Below are 26,860 nucleotides of genomic sequence, written 5' to 3'. Positions count from 1 at the left end.
AATACAGGGATTCGTCGATGAGTGGTTAAGAAATTTCGTCGACGAACACAGGGCTTCGTCGACGAGAAAATACCGAGAGGGGTTCTGAGGCAGCCTGAATTTCGTCGATGAATACAGGGTCTCGTCGATGAAATTTGTGAAGGACTCGTCGACGAAATCCCCTGGTTTATATATATATATATGGAATCTGGGATTTTATCTCATTTCCAGCGCCTCTCTCCCTCTCTCTCTCTCTCTCCTACGACTCTCTCTCCCTTCTCTCTTCATTTTCGGCCCCACCAGTCGCCGGATCGACGATCTAAAGCTACCATGTCGCTCATGGTGGAATTCTCTACAAGTTTGCCGGAGCGGATCGTCGAGAAAACGAAGTTGAATTTCATCCCAAATTTAGGGTAAGGTCTTTTATTGAGTTTTTGACTTTCTGACAGTTATAGGAAATGATGTAAACTAAAAAATACTGATGTTTTGTTTTGGGACATTGCATTTTCAGGATGTTGGATTAGAAATCCTGCAGGTAAAGAGCCAGATCTTTATAGGGGCTTTTTAAAGTTGAGATAAGGGAAATATGTTATGCTAGGAATTTTTATAAAATTATTAGAGAATTTATAAACATATATTCATATCAGTTCATTATATAGTTTATACAGAATATGAGTTAAATGCTTGTGTGGTTTGAGTAGATTTTCATGAGATAAAGAATTTATATAGTTTTGTGATGTATCATACTATACTAAATACACAGTTATTGACAATACATACAATTTACATAATTTTTCCAGTATATGGGTTTACACAGAATATATAGATATAGATTTATATTCACAGAGAAATGTTCATGTTTATATAGCTTTTATATGAATGGTTTCATGAAACAGATATATACATATATCCATATACATGTATACAAATACTCAGAACAGTATATATATATATATATACAGTGATATAGCATGCCATGTTTTCCTATAACCATAACATACAGAACATACAGACAGAATATATATATAGAATACACAGATAGATATACAGAGGTAGCATCAAGATGCTACAAATATAGTACACAGAGATACAGTATTTACAATACAGAAAGATAGAGTTATGGTAATTTCGGAAACATGATGAAAACAGTAAAAGAGTATATATGTATATAGTATCAGATCCCTGAGGAAAGATACGCAGACAGATACAGATTACAGAGCATGGTATCGTTGTTAGATACAGATAGAGTGCAACCACATATCTCAGATAGTATGTGGGTACCATCAGGCGTGCTAGGAGAGTATTCAGCTCCCTAGTACACTGGGTTGAGGGGGCCGGTTTGACGAGGTAGTAGCCAGTCCCGAGCTTAGGAGAGGATGCAGTTTGGCCGGGCTGAGGTAGTGTAGAGTATAATGACTTATTTGGAGGACCAATCAGATAGAGTCCCGACTACGAGCTGCACAACCCTGTCATGAGGGGTCAAATCATGACGTATAGAGTCCCAGGGAATAAGTACAGTTATATCTATATGTATCCAGTTTTACAGTATGATGAGTATAGTATGATACTATCTGTATGAAAAGTAGAAAAACAGACGCTACAATATGTTTTAAATTGTGAAAGAAAGATATGTTTTACAGATGATTTATTTCATTGCAGTTCAGTTATTATTTTTAAAAGTATCCTTAACTTAGTTGCCACACACTAGTGATAGCATATTTCCACTTACTAAGCGTCGACTCACCCCATTACTCTAACATTTTTCAGGTAAGCCAGTGAGGCGAGCAGATCAAGCTCGCGGATAGAGTATAGCTCAGATCACCTTGGTTATAGGGTGAGTTTTTGTCAGTGTGGTGTATATTTTTGGATAGATGACACTGGAGGGGCATTTTTGTATGGTCTGTATATTCTGGATTTTGGTATTGTACAGTTATGTATAAATGGTTTTATGATTTATGTTTCTGCTGCGTAGGAATGTTTATTGTATATATATATATTTAAAAAAAAATGATAAGAATTTTGAGGTCGTTACACTTCGGGACTCATGTGGATCCCACACAACTTCAGGACTCATGTGGGCCCCACATAGGATACCTATATTATTATTATTATTATTATTATTATTATTATTATTATTATTTTATCATGTATTTCTACAAATTATGTCTGTCAAAATATTATTTAATGTATATGTACTTATTTACGTGTACAAAGAGTGTCTATACTGTTTATCTTATAAAATTCCATTTTGACCAGGCCGACCTCTAGGGAGCAACTAAGCCGCAATGATCTCTGAACACTCGTTAAGACAAGGTCTTTCTTAAGTATCAAACATGGAATCAAAGATCCTACAAAAAAGTACTTCTGTATTGATATTAACTTTATTATTATTATTATACTTTAATCGTATATATATTTTTGGGTCATCACATACAAGATAACATTTCCCCCAACACTGTCTAGGATTCACGACATGTTCCACGTGTCCATGCTGAGGAAATATGTTTCAGATCTTTCGCATGTGATTAGTTACGAGTTTTTAGAGCTCAGGGAAACTCTAACATATGATGAAATACGGGTTCAGATTCTAGAATGTAAGGAACGGAAGTTACGTACTAAGAGGATTTTGCTTGTGAAGGTACTTTGACGTAATCATGCAGTCGAGGAAACTTCATGGGAATTAGAGACATAAATACCCTAGAAGTATCCACGGTTATTTAGAGAGGATCAGCGTTAAACAGGTAACTATGGCAGCTTAGGTAAGTTTGGTTTTGCATATAGGTTGTTTAGAGTAGGTTTGTTTAAGTTATCGGTGTGTTTACAATTTTGGTATATGGATGGTCTTAGGGAGAGTTTTGTATGGCTATTGTAATCTCTTGAGACATGGTATGTAACCATGGTATTCCTCCGCCATAAGTGAGGGTAGGTAATCAACTTAGGATGAAGCTACTATGTGGGTGGCCACTAGCTCTTCCTAAAGTTGGATCAGCAGATCGGTAGTAATCCAGTGGATGTGATGGGAGTCAGTTAGCAAATTTCGAGGACGAAATTTTTATAAGAAAAGGAGAATGTAGTAACTCGAACAGAAAAATAAAATAAATAAATAAAATAATAATAATAATAATAATAATAATAATAATAATAATAAAAAATATCTTGAAGGAGATATTTTTAGATATTTATATATAAATATCTTGGAGGAGATATTTTAAGTTACTTAAGGATTAAGTTATGCTTTTATTTTATAACTCTCATTTCCTCTCTCTCTCTCTCTCTCTATATATATATATATATATATATATATATATATATATATAAGTCCCCCGGATCACTCACGAGTGCTCCTCGATTCTCTCTCCCTCCTCCCAACTCCTGGGATCTCGTTTTAGGCCGTGCTCCAAAAGTTAGGATTTTATTTTTCGAGAGTTACGGGTCATTTTTCAGGAATCAAGTAAGCGGATTATATTATGTCAGTTACTTTTGCAAGTTTTAACCGATTGAAATACTAGATATGTTTATATATATAGTTACGAATTTTCCTAAGTTTTCGAGCCTAGGGTTCGATTAAAAGACTTTATTTTCAAAACCAACAGATTAAATTCGAATATGATATTTTTGGATTAAAGTACTAGACTTTCTGAATGTTTTCACTGATTGAAAATTTGGGATTTCAAATCGTAGGTGTGTTTTAATATAAACCAAAGACGGTAGGGTTGATTATCTCCATTTTTCCTATACTTAATTATGTATCTATATTTTAGTAAAATAACAACTTGGAGATACTCATACCCCTATTTTCAGTAAAGTGTCTATTTTCTTAATCAGTTATTTATTTATGATTTATCAGGTGAAAAATTGTGTGGCATGAATACAGTTTTAATTAGCATGAATGAACAAGTTTTGTGTAATACTCAATTGTAACGGCTATGAGTCGAGATTAGATATGACGGCCGGTGGCCGAGTTATAATTGACCGCTGAGGGCCGATGTTAGTAAACACTATATAACAGATATTTCACAAAATTACGAATAGTTTATGTTTTATATAATTTTATGAAAATGAATTATCATTTCAGTTTTATGATGTAAATTGTCATATATGATTTAAGAGACCTGTGAATATGATGTTTAGTTATGAGCACGGTACCGTAACTGTGACAACCCGAATAAAAATGGAATTTGAATAATTAAGAGGGAGAGAAATAGAAACAGAAACAGAAGGAGGTCGTAGACTACGTCGACGAACGCTACAGGTTCATCGACGACATTGTATTTGGGGGATAAAATAATTTAAAAGAGATTGCCTGGATTCGTCAACGAATACAGGGGTTCATCGATGAGAGCAGTAGAAATTTCATCGACGAATATAGAGATTCGTCGATGAGAAAATAACGAGGGAGGGTTTTTGCTGCTCTGAATTTCGTCGACGAATATAGGGTCTCATCGACGAATTTAATGAAGGACTCGTCGACGAGGTGACGTGTCTCGTCGACAAATCTGGCCCTATATATATCAAAAATCCGATTTTTATCTTCATTCTTAAGCCATCTTCGCACTCTCTCTCTCCTCTTCATCTCTCTCTCTCTCTCTCTCTCTCTCTCTCTCATCATTTTTGGGCCAGATATACGCCGGATCGACAATCCGAAGTCACCACGACGCTCCTGGTGAAATTCTCTACGAGTTTATCGGAGCGGATCGTTGGGAAAACAAAGTTCGAAATCATCCCTGAGTTGAGGTAAGGTTTTTTAAGTCGAATTTGGTTTGGCGATAGTTATAGGAAATGATGTACGCATGAAAATACTGAGGTTTAATACTGGAAATTTTCAGTTTCAAGGTGTTGAGCAGGAAATCCTACGGGGGTCAGGTTAGGATATTTTAGGGGCTTTCTCAGTAGCCAGGTAAGGGAATAAACTAAAGCAGTTATTTTTCCTATGCAAATTATTATTAATTACAAGTAAATTTAGTTTCGGAAAAGCTTATGTTATATTGGTATATTATGAATGAAATGTACGTTTTGGGAATATACTGCTATGATGTTAAAATGTATATGTATGTATGAGATGCCAGAAAATCACGATTTTAGAATATGAAGTATGACTTTTAACAGCATATGTATGGCATGAATATTATTTTACGTGAAATGTATTATGATATGAAGGATTTTACGAACAAAGCATGATTTCAGGTATTACGAAAAGATGAGTTATGTTGTGATGAATTTGACGAATATATGATAAATGATTTATTTTCAATATATATACCTGAAACGATTTTGGCGCGAGGCCATGTATTTATGTTATCGGCACAATGTCGTATTTATGTTATTGGCACGAGGCCATATTTATGTTATCGGTACGAGGCCGTATTTATGTTATCGGTGCGAGGCCATATTTATGTTTTTGGTACGAGGCCGTACTTATAAAATTATGAAGATGCTATATTACCATGTACTATATGTTATCAGAACCCAGATGTTAGTTTAGTTCAGTTCAGGAGCTCGGTACCGTAGCTATATTGTAGATCATATATCTACGTCAGATTAGTGCTAACCATCCCACGAGACGATGAGAGATGGATAGTCGATGTGGCTTTCAATAGAGTATGGACGTCCACCTAGAAGTCCGGACCAGGGTGTGGCGGGCCCATCGTACTTACAGACATATTTGATTTGGCAGTGGTCGGCCAGCCATTGTCGGGTCCCGCATTCGAGCTACACAACTCGTCATGGGGGGTAATACATGACCCCAGTTAGCTATTCATCCTGGGTATATTTTCAATATTACAGTTATAACAGCCGGATGATTTATGTACGTTATGAGTTATTAACAAATATGAAAATGTATGATTATTCAGTATGATATGATGAATGTTTTCCCGATTTATGAAACGTACTATATATGTATAATTGCATTAAATATTCATGTTACCACACAGCTGTATTTAGTTTATTTTCCCTTACTGAAAAGTGTCTCACCCCCGAACATTAAATGATTTTCAGGAAATCCAGAGAGACCGGCGGGCCAGGGCTGCTGTTAAGTGATTGGAGCTTCCCTACTAGAAGGGTAAGCGTTGAACTAGGATCGGGAGTTTTTGTTATTTGATCCCAATGTTATTTTGACTCTTTGGAGGTTGTATATAGTAACAGTATTTTGATGATATAGTAAACTCTAGTATTATGTCTTGTGGTTGGATGTTTGAGAATTTATTTTTACTGTTGCTTAGGTTTCCCCTGTAGATGACAGGTGTCCCTGTTACCCACGGGTTCGGGTTGACCATTTATTCATTATATTACATTTTATGTTAAATAAAATTAGGATCGCTACAGTAACTATATGTTGGGAGATAATGCAACCACATGTCTTAGAGAGAGTGTTGGTATTGGATAGTCGATTGGAGTCCTGGGTAGTACTCCCTGATGTAGAATTTTGGGGGCCCATCCGATGCAGAATTTCAGATGGCCCTTATGATGTAGAATTCTGGGTATAGGGTAGGTACAATCGTACTTACTACTTAGTTTGACTTAGCTATAGTCGGCTGATTATATGTTAGGTCCAGCCTACAAGTCGCACAACCCATTATGGGGAGAAGTATGTCGTAGTAGTATGTGACAACGTGACGACGCTAATTCAACTGTCTAGGTTGTATCTTCTAGGCATATATGGGCATATTTACTATAAAAGGGGGTATATTGAGCCAGCAATATTTTATTATGAAATCATGGGTTTGCCAAAAGATATATTGCTGTACTGTTTTTAAAATATCAGTTAAATATATTTAAATGTTATCAGCAATATGTTTACACGAAATCTCATGCTAGCCACACATTGATAATAATATGATCCATCTTACTGAGAGGTGTCTCACCCTATCATACAAATCATGTTTCATGTCCTTCGAGGGATCGAGTCTAGCGTACCAACGGGTTGGTGATAGACGGTTGTTAGATGTTGTCATATCTGGTGAGACATAGGTAGCGATTTTTATGCTTTTGGGGTTTGTAATATTATGATATGGATTTGGTATGTAGTTGGGAACAGTTAGAAACTCTGGTAAGCGTTTGATGTATTAGAAATTTTTTCGCTATGTATGCATATGATGTCAAGATGGAGCACCCATTTTCCTTTGTTTGGGATGGATTATATATGTATGGTATCAGAAAAATGTGTATGTTATGTTTTAGTAACACTTTGGGCCGAATAGAGGGTTCAGGGCGTTACATCATCTCTCAAAACATTATTTCATAATGTGATTTTGCCATTCAAAATAAATTCATTATACTGAGAAAGTTGTTTCAAGATGCATGCATGTTATCATATTCTAATTATAAAATGTGTGACTTTTGTCTTGAAATAAGAGATAATTTTTTCTTCAATTGTCCTACATTTCAATAGACCTATAATTCAAGGACCTTTTTCCAATTACAAAGAAATTCTAAGATAGGAGGCAATATGAGAAAATCTTTAAATTGATATGGACAACCATTGTTAATCAGTTATGAAAATTCATAAATATATGGGCAAAATACAATGATCTTCCCAGAGGTTTGGTAAAAATACAATGACTTCTTCTAAGGTTGTAAAAATTTCAGGGACCTCCCCTAAATTTTTTTAAAAATGTATAAAACTTTTCTTAGATTTTACAAAAAAAAAAAGACAAGTTTTTTAAAAGGAGGTTTATGTCTTTTTAGCAACTTTAGGAAATGTTTGTGAAATATTTGAAACCTCAAGGGAGGTCTATGACATTTTTGAAACCTTAGAAAATGTCTTCATCTTTTAGTTAAATCTTAGAAGAGTTGAGTATTTTTTACCCTAAATATATTTTTACTTTAAGGGATCGTGAGTAGTCCTACAATGCTAATAAGGGCAACTGTATGGAAGTCAAAATAAGATGTTGTATTTGATGTATTTTTCACAATTCTTAGTAATTATTATGAGGCTAGATAGCCTAGCTATTTGCTAACGTATATGATGCTTGATTTTTTGAACAAAAAACATTGTGAAATTTAATAAAAAGATAATGACATTTCCTAAAATTTTAAAGACTTAAAGAGTCTCTTATGAGGTTTTAAGAATTCTAAGAACCTCCCTTGAGTTTTGTAAAAATGATACAAACTTTTTCTTATATTTTATAAAAAGACAAATTTTTTAAGAAGATGTTGCATCATTTTAGCAAACTTTAGGGGAAGTTTTTGATATTTTTAAAATCTCAAAGAAGATTTGTAACATTTTTTAAATCTCAGAAAAAATCTCTGTCTTTTTACTAAACCTCAACAAAGGTGGATGTATTTCACCCTAATTTTTTTCAAAATATTATATCAAATAATTAAAATATGAACTCTTTTTAAATTTATTTATTACCAAATATTAGAGTAATATATATATATATATATATATATATATATTTACAAATGAGTCCAACCTTAAAAAGACTCTTAAGTACTATTAATCACTAAAAAATAAAATGCACAAGTTTTAATGTATTATTGTTGGATCAGTCAATAATAGTGATTACATACTAGAAATGTTCACACTTTAGTTTCCCTCAACGTACTAAAAAATTGTTTCGTAAGAATATTTTACAATATAATAATGCAACGAAATATTTTATTTTATTATTTTTTATAAAAATTATTAAATCTTGCTGAGTCTCGCAGCATGTGCAAGAGAACATGGGAACATGGTACCCAGATTTTATTATTAAAAAAAAATGTTCAAACGACGTGACCAAAAATTGAATAATGGACCCATTCCCCAAAAGGCGACGGCACGATATCTTGTGGCCTGATTATTATTGAGTTCCACGTGGCGCGACTTCAACCGTTGGCACCGTCAATCTCGGTTTGGGAACGTGGACTTTATGTTCTTTGGATTTGGCTCTTAGCATCCGCAATTTCTGGAGCGAGCCAACACTTTTCACTCGGACTCGGCAACCCAAAAATAATATTAATATTTTATATTATATTGCATTATTTGTATAAATCTAAGTATGTTTAATATTATTTAAGTAAAATTAAGAATTTCTTTTTCGGACTTTTCATTTTAGATAATACCTTACTAATCATTTAAGTAGAGGAAGATAAAAGATCGGATTCATTATTTCAGATTAATTGAGTGGACTAAAAGGTCTTGAATACCATTATTTTAAAAAGATTGAATATTCTCACCAAATAGGGGTGAGCATAATTTGGGAAAACCCGAATTAATCAATCAATTTCGGTCAGTTCGGTTCGATTAAAGAATATTATCGGTTCAGTTCCATTATAGATTTATCAAAATTTGGGAATTCAGTTATCGATTTGGTTATGAGGAATTTTAATTCGATTAACCAAATTATCCGAATTAATAACTAATTAAACTTTAAATATAAATTAGTAATATATATTATATGTTAAAGGCGGAATTGGGGAAAGGCGAAGGCCAGCTAGGGCTACTATTTTGTTCCAATTATTTGTGTCCTCTACGTCATAGCCTCTAGGTTTTCCTTCGGTCCTTCTCCACTTCTCCCTCTTTGCGAATTGCCTCTTCGTGGCTTCGCCTGAGCCCCTCTTCCCAGTTGTCATCTCGATCTTTGCTCACCCTCTTCCCTGAGTTCCCTCTTCATGGCTTCGTCTAAGCCCCTCTTCCCACTTCTCGTCTCGATTTGCTCACCATCTTCCCTGGAATTGGTAAAAAATTTACAATTATATTATGTTTTTAATAATTAATTTCAAATTATTTAGGTTAAATTCGGTTAACCGAATTACCTAAAAAGGTAATTTGGTCGGGTGCAGTTTGATGATCTCTTTGCGTTCGGTCGGTTTGATTAACGGAAATCATTAACCGAAAATTTTAGTTAATTCGATTAACTAACCGAATTTGGCTGAACCGACTGTTTTCTCACCCCTATCATCAAATACAGAAAACTCAACTTGTAAGCATTTATAATTTTTATGGTAAAGGATAGACCTAATAAAACGGACTAGATTAGATAATCCGTGACGAATTAGGCATATTATAGGGTGAAGATATTATAATCCATATCTAACTCTTTTAAGTTGCGGATTTATGGCGTTTCGGATCGAATAATCCATGGCAGATGGCGGATAATCCGTCATTCTCATCCCTAATATAATTTTTTTCACTATCCAATAAACAATTTATTTTGTAACACAATAACTGAAGTTATTTTAAAAATTATAATTTGGTAATATATTAAACATTTAATAACTAATCATAAAATAATTATTTTTATTTTTATTTTTCAGAGCATGAACTTAGAGACTTTTGTTTTGATCACAAATAAACTGAGTATTTGGATATGAGTTTGAATGTGGACATAGGATAGACCTAGAGACGCATTTAGTAGTGCAAGAGTTGAGAGTGTGGGGGTAAGCATTGGCCAATAGAGCTTATGTTAATTAATTTGATGTCAAATAAGCATGAACATATAAGATTGTAAATTAATTTAAATATTAATTGTTAACGAATAAGCAGATATCCATCAGATAAAATTGTAAATCCGCCAACCGACTCATTTAGAAGTGGATAGAAAAAGTTCAAACCATATTCAACTCATTTAATGTGCAGATTTAGTTATGAGTCAATTTAAATTGGTCGCATTTAGTTCGGATGAACACATTTTTATCTATTTTTTCAGGTCTAGTAAAGGACATTCACTTCTTATTAAGTTTGGTAAAATAAATACTGACTTTTCTTAAAGTTTTAAAAATGTCAATAACTTTTCTTAAGATTTCAAAATTTTCACAGACCTCTTCAGAGGCTTCTTAAAAAGACAAAAACCTCAAGATGTTAAGCAAAAATAAAAATTCTTTGGTCTTATATTTGAAGAGATTTTGGATTTAGAGTTATATTTAATTTGGATAAAATGTAATACAAAATTATATTCAAATTTGTACAAATCTGTAAAATTCAAATTATATATATATATATATATATATATATATATATATATATATAAAGAGCATGCATTTTATATAAACATTCCGGAAATATTTACTTTCTAAATAAAATTGATTAAGGGATATGTCATAAATGGACGAAAAATCTCTTATCTAAATATTAAGTAATGCTATTCAAATTTCTACTACTAATCCATTTGACTTCCAAAATTTGTTGTCAGCTTTCAAATTAGAATCATTCAAATTTTCATGTACGAAGTTTATAACAAAAATAAAATTTTTATGTAATGTTGTTTGAGCTCCAACTACTATTAAGTCACTTGACTTTCAAATTTTGTTTTTGATTCTAAAATTAGAATCATTAAGATTTTCATATAGCAATATTCGAAATAAAAATAAAACTATCTATTACAATTTTTTTCACCTACTTGTATTGCAAAATTGCAATAAACATTGATCACTTCTAGGCTACTTCTTTCTATAAACCTCTATTTGACCTATAGAAATAGGAGTACATTGCCAAGCCAAACAAATACATGGAAAAAAAATTTTCATATGCAATTAAATAACATCTACTTAGCTAGAAGAAACTAAAGAGTCATCACAAGGCAATTTAATATTATTGCCTTCTAACTCGTGCAATTTTGCAAAAATTCCAACCAATGGCGCCGTATTGTATGTACAGGCCTCAGTTTGCATATAGTTTGACCGTTCATCTCTAAATTGGTCATCACTATCAGGTCCTCCTACAAGAGCTCCAATAACAACATTAGGATTAGGATCAGGATGGCCATACCAATTGTCATATCCTTGTGTACATCCGATAAATCCCGCACTTGTTTTGTATGATTCAATGGATGCACCTCTATGGTGCACCCTTTGAGGGTAGTTAGAACCATAGCCTACCAAGTAACTCATGGCTAGTGGGTTTGATCCTAAGATGTAATTGACTTGTGATTTGACGAGGGAGAGGAGTTCTTGGGGACCCACCTCTCCGTTGGGACAACTGAGCCGTTGATTTGAGATTTGGAGATGATCTGAGTATATTGATAGAAGAAATGATGCAGTTGAGACATATTGCATGTTGTTCCATTGTCGGGTGTACAATAGGCCTCCTGGTGTGCGATGCACGTTGCTCTCATTGTTTTTGTTAAGGCACGAGCAAAGATAGAACTCGGCTTTTGAGCGATATTGTTCTAGTGTGTATTTGTGTACTCTGTGTTTTTCTTCCATCAATAACTGTAAAAAGGGTAAAAAAAAAAAATTAACATGGTTAAGAAACATTATAGATAAATTAACTAGTTAAACTAAACTACAAATGCTAATTGGTCTTCTTGATTGGATAAAAAAAATAAATCAAAATCATTTGAATAAAAAATTAGATACGAATGCGCTCATTGTTCAAAGAAATACGAATTGGGCCCATTGAAAATGCTAGATGGTCTATCAATCATCGAATTACTTAAATTTTTTATCTTAGTCTTTACATTTTTTTCCTAATGTGATAGTTCAAAATTAATTATAAAGTATTGCAAACTTAATCCAATAATTACCTAAATTTACTCGTAAATTGTGATGTTTAAAAAATTTAAAATAATCGATCAAAATAAAAAGAAAAAAAGAATTAATAACCAAATTTGCATTTGACTTGTTGTCAAATCTTTCGGTAATTATGGACCAAATGAAGATCTAACCCACCTTTTATTTATTTTATAATTAGAAAGAGAAACACAAAGTGCATAAAGAAAGTTCTTGGTATGTTTTAAATGCTATAAAGTTGGAAATATATGTGGACTTGTTGAGCATGCCCTAATGCCACCTTTGTTTTACTCTACTTTTTCTTTTATTGTAATAATAATTTGTTTGCGCAGAATACCATAGTGCCCTTTTTGGACCGTTTGAAACTTTTCAATTTGAATGTTTTGACTCTGTCCGTCCAAAAGGACAGTTTTAGCCCTGCAAAGTCCTTGAAGAAGGGTAATTATGGGATTTCGGATTGCTGGTCGGCAGAGTCTTTCAACCGAAAAATGATGTTCCAAAATCTAATTACATCCGTCCCACAAAATGACACTACTTTGTCACTTAAAGTCATGCCAACCCAAATCAAAGCCTCATTAAAGGAAAATTAACAAAAGACTAGGCGCCTGTTTGGCCCCCACTCTTTTTTTTTTTTTTTTTGAGAAAGAATTTCTTTCATATTAAATGTCACATTTTTCATATTAAAAAATGTTCAAAAAAATGTATCCTAAATTTCAAATAAAACATAATTTGCAATAAAAATATTAATTAGAGGGAAGAAGGAGTAGTTTTCAACCTCTACATATTCTTTTTTTTAATAAATGTTTCTCCTACGAGTTTAAAAAATAAAAATAAAAATCATTAAATACAGAGTAATTAATTATTTTAATAATTTTTTAATATATATTCTTTAAAAATTATTCACAATGCCAAAAACTCTACATTCACAAATTGTTATTATTATTATTATTATTATTTTTTTTTTTTTTTTTTTGTAAATAGACATACCATGGAAGCGAGGAGTTGGAGGCCAGCGTACTTGACGTCCCAGCTGAACTCGGAGATGGCCCACGTGACGCCACCCAACTCATGGGCGTTTTCCACCGCATACCGGAGGTACTCCGCCGTGTCCGTCGCCTTGTACAGCCACAGCGCCGCCCACAGCAGCTCGTCCTTGTACCCACTCACCGACGGGTAGTACCCCTTCGCCGCCCCTACGCTCCCATCGTAACTCCCCCTGTACTTCTCCCCAAACTCAAACAGCTGCATCCAAACACGCCCTCTAATTAATTTTAGCTCAATTAGCTCAACAGTTGCTCTAATTTTAGGGCAAATGATCAAATAAAATTTTAATTTAGGTAATTGGATATTGGACCAACCCACCAAATTCACTCATGACTTTGTCTCTTTAGTTTCATAAATATTTTTTGTTCATTTTGATTTTGAATTTCAATTTATTCAGTTAATTCTTTTCAGTGATTGACTAATTAAATTACTCAATATTTTAAAATGTGATATAATTACATGGATTATTAATAACTACCGGTTTAACTAACTTACCTGTTGGGCGTGGTGCAGGAGCAGGTGAGAGTAATGCGGGTTCGTCGTCCTAAACACGATGGATGCGGCTGCCAACGCCGCCGCCGTCTCCCCGGCGAGGTCGGACCCGGGGTTGTCCACGTCGATCTTGTAGGCGTGCCGCGACGTCGTCATGTCCTCCGGCCGCTGCCAACAGTAGTGGTCGGTGTCCCCATCCCCGACCTGAACTCAAATTTCCAGGTCATGTCTCAACGTTACAAATACAATATACTCCGCACGCGCCGGTACCGCAAGTGGGAGAAGCAGCAAATGTTGAGGACCCACGTGCAAATCTACGGTTAAAGTTCAAAGCACGGGGCCCCACCAGCGTGGATCCCGCAGGACACGAATCCCCTTAACCGCCGCTCTCACATGGATATCACGTTTCCGGCGTGATTGCAGCATCATGTCCCACTCGCTCACCGGCGCGTGTTCATACTACCATATCTACTGTTTTCGCAGACTTCTTGTTGCTTACCTCTGCCCATAACACATTTCGGCTAGTATGCGCTTTGATGAAGTAATCGGTCCCCCATTTGATCGCTTCGAGCGCGTGGGCGTACTCACCGGCGTCGGCGATCTGCTTGCCGTATTCGATGACGCTCCAGGAGAGCATCGTGACGGTGAAGGCCATCGGCAGACCGAACTTGACGTGGTCACCGGCGTCGTAGTACCCTCCGACCAAGTCCACCTTCAAATATTTGGAACTTAAATTTATAGTTGCAGGATAGCAGCAGACTGAATTAAAGTAAAAAAATAAATTAAAAGTACCCCTTGGTCTAGGCCGTCGGTGAGGGCGGAGTGGTGGCGCCAGGTGACTCTCTGATTGTGCGGGAGGCGGCCGGAGCGCTGGGCCTCGAAGTAGAGGAGACTCTTGGCGAGCGCGTCTCGGTAGTCGAACGGCCGGCAAAAGGGTAAGACGGCGACAGCGAGGACGAAAGAGATTAATGTCCTTGCAGGGTGCCGTTTCTGCTTCTGGTAATTCATGATTAATAGATCAGAATGCAGCGTTTAGAGCTCTGCGTTTGCTGTTTGAATTTGAAAACGTTTAGAAATTTTAGGGCAGAAGAAAAACTTATAGAGCCCGCAGCCCGTAGGCCCCACTTTCTTAAAGGCACACGCTTTGCACGTGAGCAAAAGTTTGCTTTAATTTTTTCTCACCTGGGCAATCGGAGTATAATCTCAAAACTATTATTAAAGATGTAGAAAAATAAATAGGAATAAGATTGAAATTTAGGTGATTAGATTTTACTTACTTTATAGGCAAATATGATAAAAAAAAGGTTCACTATTTCAGGAAAAATTATAAAATAATTTGAAACTGACCGTATACCAAATATCTTTCTTTTTTTCATCTCTCATCTTTTTTTCTATATACCTACTTATTTCAAGTATGCAAATGTGTATACAAGCGTACAATGTGATGCCCTTTTATAAGGAAATAAGGATAACAAATAATTTGTTGGGTTAGAAAAATAAATAGGTGACAACTATTAAACTCTTATGGTCTTCATAACATTCCACCTTAGATGTCACCCGTATATTAACTCTTTATACTAAGATCTTTAATATGTCACACTCCGATAAGATGAACTAATTTTTTAAATGTTATAGTAGGCAAAATTTTGTTAAATAAATCTGTTAGATTATCACTTGATTGGATCTGCTAAATATTTATATCACCATTCTTCTGGAGTTCATGTATATAGAAGAATTTTGGAGAGATGTGTTTTATTCTGTCACCCTTTATGTATCCCCCTCTTAATTGAGTTATACATGCAATTTTGTCTTCATATAAAACTGTTGTAATATCTTTGATTGATTGAAAACAACAATTTGCTTAAATATGAAAAATCATTTATTTGAGTTACATGCATTCTCTGCTAACTTCATGGATAGCTAGTATTTCCAAATGATTGGAGGATGTTAATGTAATCATCTGCTTTACTGATTTCCAAGATATAACAGTTTTTCCGTAAAAAAATACATATCCAATTTGAGATTTAGCATTGTGAGGATCAGATAGATATCTAGCATCTACATATCCTACTAGTTGAGATTTGGAATCAAATGAATAGAATAGATCCAAATCCGATGTACCTCTCAAATAGCGTAGAATGTGGTTAATTCCAATCCAGTGTCGTCGAGTAACAGTAGAACTATATCTTATTAGTAGATTCACAGCAAATGCAATGTCAGGTCTTGTACAATTGACCATATACATTAAAGAACCGATAACACTTAAATATGGTACTTCATGACCAAGTAATTCCTCCCACTCATCATGAGATCGAAATGGTTCCTTCTTAACATCAAGTGATCTCACCATCATTGAAGATTCCAAAAGATGAATTTTGTCCATATAGAATTGCCTTAATATATTTTTGGTGTATTTAGATTGATGAACAAGAATTCCACCATTTACATGTTCAATCTGTAGGTCAAGACAATATTTTGTCTTTCCTAAATCTTTCATCTCAAATTCCGCCATTAAATAATTAGTAGCTTTAATGAGCTCTTCAAGAGTCCAAACTAAATTCAAATCATCAACATAAACAACAATTATAGCAAATTCAGATTCTGATTTTTTAATAAAAATGCATGGACAAATTGGATCATTTATGAATCATGCTTTCACAAGGTACTCACTTAATCGATTGTACCAAATGCGTCTAGATTGTTTTAATCCATATAAAGAGCATTGAAGTTTAATTTAATATAAATTTTTGGGTTTTACTTCAGGAAATTTAAATCCTTCAGGAATTTTCATATAAATTTTATTATCCAACGATCCATATAGGTATGTTGTTATTACGTCCATAAGACGCATGCTCAGTCGTTCAGCGATTGCTTGCCCAATTAAGAATCTGAAAGTGATTCCTTCCATTACAGGAGAATATGTCTCCTCATAATCAATTCTGAGTTTTTGTGAGAAACCTTGTGCCACAAACCTTGCTTTATATTGAGTAATTTTATTATTTTCATTTCTCTTGCGCATAAATACCCATTTGTATCCAACGGGTTGGACATCTTCTAATGTCTAGATTACAAGTTTAAAAACTTCTCTTTTTGATAGAGAGTTTAATTCTGATATGATAGTCTTTTTTTCATTTTGTCCAATCACTTCTATATCGACATTCATTAATAAATTTAGGTTTAGGATCCTCCTTATTTATGGAAATGTCAATAGATACTACATATGCAAATGTGTTGTAAACAACAACTTTATTTCTATCCCACATTTTTTCAGTGTAATGAATTAAGATCTTATTAATATTTTCAAGTACCTGTCTTTTTTCAAGGGATGCCTTTTTAAGAGTTTTCTCTTCAAAAGGTTCCATAATACGGATTTCATTTTTAGGAGAAACAGGTTTGTGAATATTGAATGGATTATCCACCTCTGTAACCTCTTTTGGAGTGTTTACAAATTTCAATTTTCTCTTTCTAGGAGTTTTATCTTTTACACCAATAGGCCTTCCATGCTTTACTTGCGGTTTTGGCTCATTAACCGGTTGTTGTCCTTCAAGGACATCAATATGTCCTGAAATATTTGCAATAGGTATATGAGATTTTAATATGGTCTTGGTATCTACAAAAGAATTTGGTAATTGATTTGCAATTCCTTCCAAATGTATAATCTTCTGAACTTCAAGTTCACTTTGATTTGTGTGAGAATCTAAATGAAATAAACTCATGGCATTCCATGTGATTTCATGTTGTGATTTAGGTACTGATTTTGATCCCCCTAATGTAGGAGATACTGCTTCATTAAAATGACAATCTTGAAACCGTGCTTTAAACAAATCATCTATTAAAGGTTTAAGATATTTAATAATAGAAGGGGAATAAAAATTTACATAGATATCAAGCTTATGTTGAGGACTATTTTAGTTCTTTAAGGAGGGGCAATAGGAACATATACTGTACAACCAAAAGTTCTTAAATAAGAAATATCAGGTTGTTTCCCAGAAACTAATTGCATGGGTGAAATATTATTATAAGCAGTTGACCTTATGTGAACTAAACATGCAATATGAAGAATAGCATGTCCCCAAAAAGATAAAGACAATTTGGTTATCATAATCATAGGTCTCGCAATGAGTTGAAATCTCTTAATAAAAGATTCAACTAAACCATTTTATGTATGCGTATGAGTAACGAGATGTTTAACATTTATTCTAAGTGACATGCAATAGTTATCAAAAGTATGAATGTAAATTCGCCAACATTATCAAAACGAATTGATTTAATTAGGTAATTGAGAAAATGAGCTCATAATCTAATCAGTTGAAAAAGAAATATAGAAAATGCAATATTACGAGTAGAAAGTAGAGAAACATGTGACCATCTAATAGATGTATCATTTAAGAAAATGAAATATTTAAATGGTCCAAATGGTGGATGTATTGGTTCATATATATCACCATAAATCCTCTGTAAGAAACTAGGAGATTCAAGACTTACTTTTAAAACAGATGGTTTGAAAATTAATTTCGCTTGAGAGTAAGAAATACACATGAAATCATTTGATAAAAAAATCTTTTGGTTCTTTAGTGGATGATCATGTGAATTCTCAATGATTCTTTGCATCATTACATCTCCATGATGTCCAAGACAATCATGCCAAAGTGTAAATAACTTTGGGTCATTGTACTTTTAGTGCAAGACATTATATGATTCAACTACTTTAATCTTTGTATAATACAATTCAGAAGATAAAGTTGACAATTTTTCTAAAATTTATTTCTTCCCAAAAGCAATAGAAGTAATATAAATGAATTCTTTACTACCTTCATTTTTAGTTCCAATGTGATATCCGTTGAGTCTTAAATCTTTAAAGCTTAACATATTTCTTCTGAATCTGTTGGAATATAAAGTTTCATCTCATTGGGTAACATTACATTAGCTCTTATGGAGCCTCAAATCAAATTTGTAGAACCAGATATTATATTAACATTTGTTGAAGATATATTCAAGTAATGGAAATATTTTTTATGTCAAAGAATTGTGTGTGTTATAGCACTGTATGCTAAACAAACTTCTTCCAAAGACATCTTAGAATCGATCAAAACTTTAAGACAATTCATATAACAATACATATTTTAAAAACTCATTATTATAGTTGATTATAGCAACAATAACTATAAAAATTTATTTATTAAAATCAAAATACAATATTGCTTACTTTATATCTTAAAATATTACATCATTATTTTTATATTGATTCATATGGAAATCAACAACATCAAGATAAACAGAATTGAATGGTTCAACATTAAGATTTATTGGAATAACATTATCAACAAAATTTGTTTCAACTTTTTTACTCTTTTCATTTTCTTTTATAGAGGCTTGGTATAGATCTACCAAGTTCCTGGGCATACGACAGGTATGTGACCAATGACCTTTTCCTCCGCATCTATAACATTCAATTTCATATTGCTTAGGTCGCTGATTTTGATCATTAACCCGCTTATGGGGTGTTGATTTTGATATATTCCCAAAAGGGGGGGTGAATTGGGTCTTTAAAACTTCCTAAATTAATTTCAATTCCAAAAATAATATTACACAAACCTAGGGTCTTTTTATATAATCATAAACCCAATAATTCACAATAGTAAAACATAAACATTCAAGTGCTAGAAATTAAAATGCGGAAATTAAAAGTAGACACAAGAAATGTTATCGGGGTTCGACCAATACTGCCTACGTCCCCACCTCTAGCTCACAAGTCCGAAGATTCCACTAATGCTCACTTAACGGGTGGAGCGGCACCGGTTACAACTAGGTCAAATTTTTAGGGCTGACCTCAACCTTTACAAACTCTCCTTGCGGGGCGGAGAAGACTCTAACAATTGATCCTTATGGGTTAGATCAATGCTCCCTCAGGCCACGCTTAGAATACAATCAATGAAAATGAAATTTGTGTACAAATAAAGATGCTTCGCCAATAAGCAGATTTGTACCAATATGCACACGCATTAATCAATGCACCTCAAACAGATAGGAACTATAAGCTCAGTGCAAACAATGTGTAATAGCACTCTAGGTAATGTCAATAATCAATCAAGTGCAAAAGTGTATTACCAATTTATCTTTGAAAATAATATGTAAATATATTTCAATCTCAAGTAAGGTTTCAAAGATTTCCAATAGTATGATCAAATATCTCAAAAATAATTTTCAAAAATATTAAGCACAAGAGATATTTTGTAAACTAAGCTTGTCAAAAATATTTACTTCACAGTACAAGACAAGCTTAAGAGTCTTGCAATCAAAATGCAAAGACTCACAAGCTAAATAAGGTTTCCCCAAAAATAAATTTATAGATTAAATCCCAGGGAAAACCTTTGGGCCTAACTCTCAACAAAATCAATAATCAATCAAGCCAATGAGAGTATAAGCTATAGAAGGGAGTGTAATGTAATCTTAGTATAATCTCACTCAAAGATTTTTCAAAAGGATGGGCAAAGGATGAGTATCCAAGTTTGAATGTGAAGAAATAACTCTAAAAAATTTAGAGAAAATTTTGCTAATCAAAATCCCTAATCTTGTCTTAATTTTGCAAATGAGCTCATATTTATAGACATGACTCAAATTATAATTGTTGGAGACATTAGGGGAATTATTAAAATTGTTTTAATTGAGTTTTAAAAAATTAACTCTGTTTAACCCCAATTAACCGCGGTAAAAATTGGGCCAACCCGAGAGTTTCAGTTGATTGAGCCCTAGGTTCGATCGCCCGAATAGACATATGAGAAAAAGGCAATTTTGAACTTCGGGTGCCTGAAAAATGGTTTGGATGGCTGAACAAGGCGATTTTCCAAACTGTTCGAGGTTTGATCGCACGTCCTCAAGTTCGGTTGCCTGAGGGTATTTTAAATGTAAACATTCGAATGCCCGAATTGTTGGAAAAGGTCAGGGTATGAGTTCGGTAGATCGTGGACACTCACGTCATTAGAGTTCGGTCGCTCGAAGTCAAGTCAACTATTTGACCAATCAATAGTTCGGTTGAATGAGGCAATTTGACTTGCCTAGTTCAGTCGCCTAAAGTCCTTATGATTTTCAGTCTAAGGTCCATATTTCAATTTAAATTTATCCCTGATGACATGTGAACTTAGTGGGTTCTTGTGCACTAAGTGTGTAGGAACCTAAGGGTCATTCTAAGGCCTTTTCAAGCACGCCTAAAAACTTGGCATCGGTCAACCAAAGTCTTGTCTATGGTCATTTGAGCTTTGTAGTTCCTACCATGCATGACATGTATAAGTTATTACAGACCGATATAAATTATTATAGACCCAATGAATTGAATATGAATTACAAAGAAATTGGACATTTTGGGTTTTCTTTTTCTTCAAGCCACTGTGTGCCGCCATATGATTTTGCCAATTTGATCCTGCACACAAACTCGGCAAACATTAAATACCTTGTATTTTGTATTATAAAAAATGAGATAGGACTCAAAAAGTCAACATAGGAGTCATCCCTTTTCTCAAGGTCATCCATTTTCTAGAGAATTGTAACCTCACGTCGATGTCAGTGATTCTTTCAACGACAACCATAACTGCAGCCTCGTCCTCGACCACAAGATGTTTTCATATTCACTTAAGAAAATGGGGTCGAATCAGTTGGACGAGTTTGGTGATTTTTCATCAAAAGTTCATTATTTTGCTCAGCGACAAGGAGACAAGATACAAGTTCAGAAAATTTAGTAAATTTCATCTCCCTATATTCCTGCTGCAGAAGCACATTAGAAGGATGGAAAGTAGTAAAAGTTTTTTTCTAGCATGTCTTCATCAGTAATTTTTCACCACATAATATTAACTTCAAGCTAATCTTATGCAGAGTTGAGTTATATTCGCTGACTGTTTTAAAGTCTTGCAACCTCAGGTGCAACCATTCATATCAAACTTTTAGTAAAATCACTATTTTTTAGTGGTCAAATGTATCTTTTAAATTTTTCCATAGGATAAGTGGGTTTTTAACAGTGAGGTATTCAATCTTTGATTCTTCATCTAAATGATGATGGAGGAAGATCATAACTTTTACGCAATCCTACAGGGATGCAGTATTTCCATCTAAAATAGTGTTTCCCAAGTTCATTGCATTTAAATGGATATCAATATCAAGAATCCATATTAAATAATTGTTGCCTTTGATATCAAGGGGAACAAATTCAACTTTACTTAGGTTCGACATATGAATAAATTAACAATAATAAGGCAATTTAGAAAACAAAATGTAGAAACTGAAATAAAATAGAGATAATAATATAATATTATTTCCACCCTTCCGGGCTACTTAAATATGTTTCTTCAATAACATTATTGTAATGACCCCAAAATTATTACCATATATATATATATACTATTACTCTGATACTCATAATACTATTCACTATAACATCTTGGATCCAAAAGTGGTACCGAGGATACTTGTTCACAAAATATACCACCTAAGCAGCGGAAAACATAAAAAATACATTAACCTTAATTACTATACTAGAGTTTCATTATTTGCCAAAATATGCATACAAATCTCTCAAAAGAAACACAATGCCCTAGGGGCATACCCAAAAATACAACTTCCAACTCAAAACTTACCCTACAGCTAGGGCAATTAATACAAAAGTCCTCTCTATCTATAAGCACTCTCTGCACGCCTATCTGGATCATCTGAAATGTTTTGAATGCCGGGGTGAGACACCTTTTAGTAAGACGGAATAAGTTACATCCAGTGTGTGGCAAATAAGATTTACATGAATAAAATAATTGTTAACTCAACTGTGTCGGATAGCATTTCAATATAAAACATATCATAACTCACACCTATGCCTTTTAAAATAAACTTTCTATTTGAACATACTTATAACTATAATAGGTAGTTCTCGTTCTCTGTAAAACTATATATATATATATATATATATATATTTATATAACTGTGAAAGTTTCCCTAGATGGATAACTATATGCAAGAATTAACCTCGCATGCTCGGGATTGTGCGGCCTGTGGGCGGGACTTAACTCTGGATGGCCTACGAGGCTAAGTCAAACTATAACCTCTGTAGTACGATTGGTCTCCTCAACCTGGACCTGACTGACAGGGAGCTTGCGTCTCTCCTCTAGGCATAATTGACTGTTCCATTCCACACTCTATTTGAGATGTGTGGTTGCACTCTATACTGTGTTAGCAATGATACTGTGCTCTGTAATTTGTACTGGTCCATCAGGGATCTGATACTATATAATAATATTTCTGTATAATTAATCAACGTACTCCCTTCTTAGGTTTCCGCTAACGATTAATCAAAACGTACTTTTGTTTCTTTCTCAATTTAGAAACTGCAACCTGCACATATAAATCATATAACAACAGCAAGTAAGAAATGTAAAGTAAATCAGAGAGAAAGAGGCAAGAGTTTTTACGAGGTTCGGCTTCAACACAGCCTACGTCCTCGCCTTTGGAAAAAACCCCAAAGGATTCCACTATATTAGTTTCGTTACCTGGTGGAACAATACCAACTTACAACACACTCCTTCTATTAGGCTAGAGCCCGCCTCTCCAAATAACAAACTCTTATTTGGTTCAACGATCCAACAACAAATAATTGTTTAAGAAAGATAACAAAGGAATATGTGTATAAAAGAGAACTCTCACAATAGAGTGAATTAATACACCAATCAGCTCACTTTATACCTCAAAGTAATTCAAATATAAGAAATATCAAGCTCAATTACTTGGTATGGATTATCAAATAATTTTCCAAAGAAGATAAAGGATTTTAATCGTTGGAAAAACTTTGCTTCAGATTGTAAATCAATTCCAGATCAGAGATTTTATCTCAAAAGAAGTTTAGATCCTTTGAAAAAAAAAATTTTGAATACTTGAAGATTAGTTGATTTAAAACTTTTGAAAAACTTACTTTGATTTAAAAGCCTTTGAATATCTCTGGATCAGAAAAGTTGTTGAAAAGCACTAGATCTGGAAACTTTAGAGGATTTCTCAATTTCAAAATTCTTTTGAATATTTCATCAAAGTTCTTTCTCTTGTATATTTTCTCTTTGAGATTAAGACTATTTATAGAGGCTTTAGAAATCATCCATTACTCCCAAAGATTTCTAAAATTCATTTTCAAATATTTTGAAATAAATGTATTCAAAAACGTGGTTCAAAAAATCTTTTTGTTGAGAAATTTATTGCAAACGTTCGAGTGGCAGTCGCCTACCACGACTTAGCAATCACCTGTCACAAAGCAATTTTCAAAACAAAATGTAGACAGTCGCCTGCCAGAACCAAGGCAGTCGCTTGTCTAGCTATTGACTTTTAAAAAGACTTCTATTTTAATTTGGCAGTCGCTTGCCTCAACATGGCAGTCGCCTGGCCTTTCAGTATTTAAAAAAAATTCTTTTCTTAAACCCTTTCTTTTTATTGATTTGAAAAATTATTCTTTAGAGTATATGTTTAAAACATATTTTTAACTTTCTATGAGCTTCAAATTTCTTTATACTTGAGATTTACTTTGAAGTACTTACATTTGAGAATATCCTTAAAAGTATAATTTAGTCTTTGAACTTATTCTTCCATCATCTTTGTAGTTGCATTCTTTCCTTTGAACTTTTCTCAATATGACTTCGTTCTTCATGCTCTTTGTAATCCAAGAACTTTATTTTGCACTTGAACTCTATTATTTTCTTGAAAACTTTTACTTAAAACATATTAAATATATCATTTGAGTTGTTATCATCAAAATAAGAATTGTAAGCCTTATTAGGCCAACAATATGAGATGATATATGTTTATGAAAATACAGTATGTTCTGCCATGTTTTGATGATATATATGTTTTCCTAGATCTAACATAACAGTATACTGAATATGTTTTGTATGGTATATGTATAACAGTGAATACTCATGTTGCCACATACTAGTATTAGTTTATTTCCTTTACTGAGAGGTGTCTCACCCCAAAATTTTATAAACTTTTCAGGAGCCCCTAATAGGAGAGTGGGAAAAGCTCTACTGATTTAGTGTTGTTGATCTGCCCTCTTTGAAGGGTAAGTTTTAGTAGGGACGGTTGGATTTTGTGGGAAATGTCCCCAGATCTTGTTTTTGGGATGTGTATACTGAAATACAGTGGATATAGTGACTCTGGTATTTATGGTAATGTGATAGATTTTTTTGTATTTATAATATTGTGATTATATGTTTCCTGCTGCTTAGGCTTCCGTTATGTGTTCTGATGTATCCGTGGTGCCCACTTGTCCAGGTGGATTATGATCTGTTGAGTTGAGGGTTGTGATTTTATAATATAAAAAAAATGTGGAAATTAAGCAGGTTGTCACATTATTGATATGAGTATTTTGGAAAAATGTGAAAAATACGTGAGATATGATATATGTTTTTAAAAGACGATGAAATGTACACAGAAAATGATGAGAATATTTATATTCAAATGAATTGTGATACACTGGAATATGATTGATGAAATGCCAATACTGCATAATGATTGCGGGTATGTGGTAATGAATCCTGATGGATGGTTATGATATTAAGCACGGTACCGTTGCTAGTGGTGTTAGTGGAACCACACGGACTCTTGGAGTGTGTGGCGTGATAGTCGACTGAGCCATTTGGTAGGGTTGTTGGGCCCCCTGAGTCTGGATCAGGGATATAGGCCGGCTAGTCATACTACAAATGCAATATGAGCCTTCGGGCAGCACAACCTTGACCATGGGGGGAAGCATGGCATGGATAGAAAGATCCTCAGGGTGGCCATGAGTTACAAACGCGATGTTGGTATTTGATACCAAGGATACTCATGAGTCGGAAAGTAAAATGAAAATGGAAAGTGAAAGAATGATAAAATTGGATAAAATGAAAAATAAAAGAAAGAATAGAAATTGAGAAATTAAGAATTATAAAATTGAAAAATGGAACCGTGTGAGTTAATAATATAAATAATTGAGGCGAAGTGAAACTCTCTGGTTGAGGGCTTACTAAGTAAGGTGAGTGCCCTGATAGGTATCAGATGTGGTCATACGTGGCTACATAACATGTTAGGGCAGAGGGAAGCTACCTGTATGGCCGGGTAATCTTCCTTATTCTCAGGAACTTCGCAGGTAAAAATGTGTTGGAATGATTGATTTCTATAAATGATTTTAAAGCTTATAAAAGCTTGTGTTGTATATCTATATGACTATGAGAATATATTTGTCAGTGTATTTTCTCAGGTGAAATGCTATTTTGAAAAGTAAAGCATGTTATAATTGAACTCATATGGCCACACACTATAAATAGTTTATTCCTTCTTACTGAGATGTGTCTCACCCAAATTATCTAAATTTTTCAGGAAACAGGGATAGATCGGGTGATCGAGCTCCGTGATCATAGGGAGCTGGAACCCTGATATACAAGGTGAGTTTGGACTAGGGAGGTGTGATTCCCTAGGGTTGTATTGTTTTTTGATATGAGATAGTATTGTGTATTTATGTATGTTGATACTCTGGGTATTGTATTCAGACTTATATGTATATATTGTCTTCCACTGTTAGGTTGTATAATAAAATAACTTTTTACCCGGTACCCAATGCGGGTCGGGTCGTATGAATGATAGTAGGATGGTTGACGTGGCCGATTTGTGAATGTTATGGATGACGTGTGATTATTTAATTATCATTGAGGAAAAAAAATCTGTACGAAAATCGGGATGTCACAATTTCATTATAAATTCTGCTCATGCCACACAAAATAGGTTTTATATATATTTAGACATATCATCTTTTACAACAGTATTTCCCAACGTAAAACATATATAAATATATTTATTTTTTCTGAAATCAGATGCTGTAATAATATACATACATTTTCATAAAATAACTAGTTTAATTTAT

General features: G+C 33.8%; 1 protein-coding gene across 1 annotated transcript; it reads right to left on the bottom strand.

Annotated features, from left to right (window-relative positions):
* Positions 1 to 11,184: 11,184 nt before the first annotated feature.
* On the bottom strand, positions 11,185 to 15,017 carry LOC131164464 (endoglucanase 11-like). The gene is made up of 5 exons (XM_058121673.1): positions 14,743 to 15,017; positions 14,450 to 14,662; positions 13,954 to 14,154; positions 13,402 to 13,656; positions 11,185 to 12,114 (listed from the first exon to the last, which is right to left on the bottom strand). Exons 1-5 carry the CDS (start codon positions 14,956 to 14,958, stop codon positions 11,452 to 11,454), a joined length of 1,548 nt encoding a protein of 515 aa, XP_057977656.1. The 5' UTR covers positions 14,959 to 15,017; the 3' UTR covers positions 11,185 to 11,451.
* Positions 15,018 to 26,860: the final 11,843 nt, after the last annotated feature.

Source organism: Malania oleifera, chromosome 1 (genome assembly GCF_029873635.1).
Source record: "Malania oleifera isolate guangnan ecotype guangnan chromosome 1, ASM2987363v1, whole genome shotgun sequence".
Lineage (NCBI taxonomy): Eukaryota > Viridiplantae > Streptophyta > Magnoliopsida > Santalales > Ximeniaceae > Malania > Malania oleifera.
Note: the sequence above shows the minus strand (reverse complement) of the source record. Positions and strands in the feature narration are given on the sequence as shown.